The 2,147-nt window shown below is 60.6% G+C and overlaps 1 protein-coding gene across 1 annotated transcript; it reads right to left on the minus strand.

Annotated features, from left to right (window-relative positions):
• Nucleotides 1-160: 160 nt before the first annotated feature.
• Nucleotides 161-2,047, minus strand: LOC118158589 (potassium voltage-gated channel subfamily C member 1-like; the record flags this gene model as incomplete). Its single annotated transcript, XM_035313257.1, has 2 exons — nucleotides 161-1,209; nucleotides 2,020-2,047. Coding segments are annotated over 2 exons (1,077 nt in total), but the record flags the coding sequence as incomplete, so codon positions are not given.
• Between the last annotated feature and the right edge of the window lie 100 nt (nucleotides 2,048-2,147).

Consider the following 2,147-nt stretch of genomic DNA (forward strand, 5'->3'; position numbering starts at 1 on the left):
AGCCTCTGGGGGGTGGGGGGGGACATAATGCCATTGGGGGGGAAGAGCCCCCCAATTTCAGCCCCCCAACCCCCCCAATTTGAGCCCCCCAACCCCCCAAATTTCAGCCTCCCAACCCCCCAAATTTCACCACTCCCCCCCCCCAAAAAAAATCCTGTCCTCACTCACCCGCCCGGTTGATCTCCACCACCTCCTCCTGTGCCAAGGGGCAGGCGTCGCGGGCCGGGGGCCTCCGGGGAGGCCGGGGACTGCCAGGCGGGTTGGGGGCCGCAGGCTGGGGGGCTGCGGGGGCTGCGGAGGGGCCGTAACCGGGCGAACCGGGCTGGGGGGGGCGCGGGATATGCTTGTTCTTCTTCTTGGGCAGCTTCTGCTTGGCCATGGCCAAGGAGTAGTACATGCCGAAGTTGTTGACGATGACGGGGACGGGCATGGCGATGGTGAGGACCCCTGCCAGGGCGCACAGGGCCCCCACCAGCATCCCCGACCACGTCATGGGGTACATGTCCCCGTAGCCCAGCGTCGTCATCGTCACCACCGCCCACCAGAAGCCGATGGGGATGTTCTTGAAGTAGGTGTGCCGGCTCCCCGTCACGTCGTCGGGGTCGGCGCCGATGCGCTCGGCGTAGTAGATCATGGTGGCGAAGATGAGGACGCCCAGGGCGAGGAAGATGACGAGGAGCAGGAACTCGTTGGTGCTGGCCCGCAGCGTGTGGCCCAGCACCCGCAGCCCCACGAAGTGCCGCGTCAGCTTGAAGATGCGCAGGATGCGGACGAAGCGGACGACGCGCAGGAAGCCCAGCACGTCCTTGGCCGCCTTGGAGGACAGGCCCCGCAGCCCGACCTCCAGGTAGAAGGGCAAGATGGCCACGAAGTCGATGATGTTGAGGCTGCTCTTGACAAAATCCCGCTTGTCCGGGCAGAAGCTGACGCGCATGAGGAACTCGAAGGTGAACCAGACCACACAGGTGCCCTCCACGTAGGTGAGGAAGGGCTCGGTCTCCACCTCCACCGCCACCTGCGTCCCTGTCCCGTTGCCCACCGCCACCGTCTCCGTCTTGTTGATGACCCGGTTGAAGGCCTCATGGGTCTCCAGGCAGAAGGTGGTGATGGAGATGAGGATGAAGAAGAGCGAGGCGAAGGCCACGTACTGGGGGGAGGAAGGGTGGGGGGTCAGAGGGGGTACCGAGACCCCCAGCCCCAATAAAATGCCTCCCAACCCCAATGAACCACCCCCAGCCCCAATAAACCACCACTGACCCCAATAAACCGCCCCCAACCCCAATAAGCCATGGAGGAAACCACGGGGAGCACCATGAAGGAAGGTGGTGGTGATGAAGAGTAGGCAGAGGAAGATGGAGGCTGCAGCCCTATGAGGGAGGGAGCCTGAAAAAACAACAGAAGACCCCTGAAAAAACTGATGTGGGGCCCCCAAAAATGATGGGGCCTTAAAAAATGATGGGGAGACCCTGAAAATTTGATGGGGTCCCCAAAAAATGATGGGGGGACACAGAAAGGCAGGAGGAGCACAGCAGGAGGCAATGGATGAAGAGGAGTAAGGCGAAGGCCACGTACTGCGGGGAGGAAGGGCGGGGGGTGAGAGGGGGTCCTGAGACCCCTAATCCCAATAAAACACCCCTACAACCCCAATAACCCACCCTCTGACCCCAATAAACCACAGGGAAGACCATGGAGGAAGGTGGTGAAGAGGAGGAGGAGGCAGAAAGAGATGGAGGAAGCCTGAAAAAAACAATGGAGGGCACAAAAAAAAATGATGGAATGGGGCAAAAAATGATGGGGGCCTCAAAAACCGATGGGGAGACTCCCCTGAAAACGATGGGGGCCTCAATAAACAATGGGAGGACCCCAAAAACCAATGGGGGACCCACAGAGAGGTAGGGGGAGCAGAGCAGGAGGTGAGGAGGATGAGGATGAAGAGGAGTGAGGCGAAGGCCAAGTACTGTGGGGAGGAAGGACGGGGGGAGAGAGAGGGTCCCGAGACCCCCAACCCCAATAAAACGCCCCCTGACCCCAATAAACCACCCCCAGAACCCCAATAAACCAACGGGGGGACCACGGAGAAAGGTGGTGATGAGGAGGAGGAAGAAGATGAAGGCCATGGCCCTATGAAAGAGGGGGCCCAAAAAAAA

The sequence above is a fragment of the Oxyura jamaicensis genome (genome assembly GCF_011077185.1).
Source record: "Oxyura jamaicensis isolate SHBP4307 breed ruddy duck chromosome 33 unlocalized genomic scaffold, BPBGC_Ojam_1.0 oxy33_random_OJ67627, whole genome shotgun sequence".
Lineage (NCBI taxonomy): Eukaryota > Metazoa > Chordata > Aves > Anseriformes > Anatidae > Oxyura > Oxyura jamaicensis.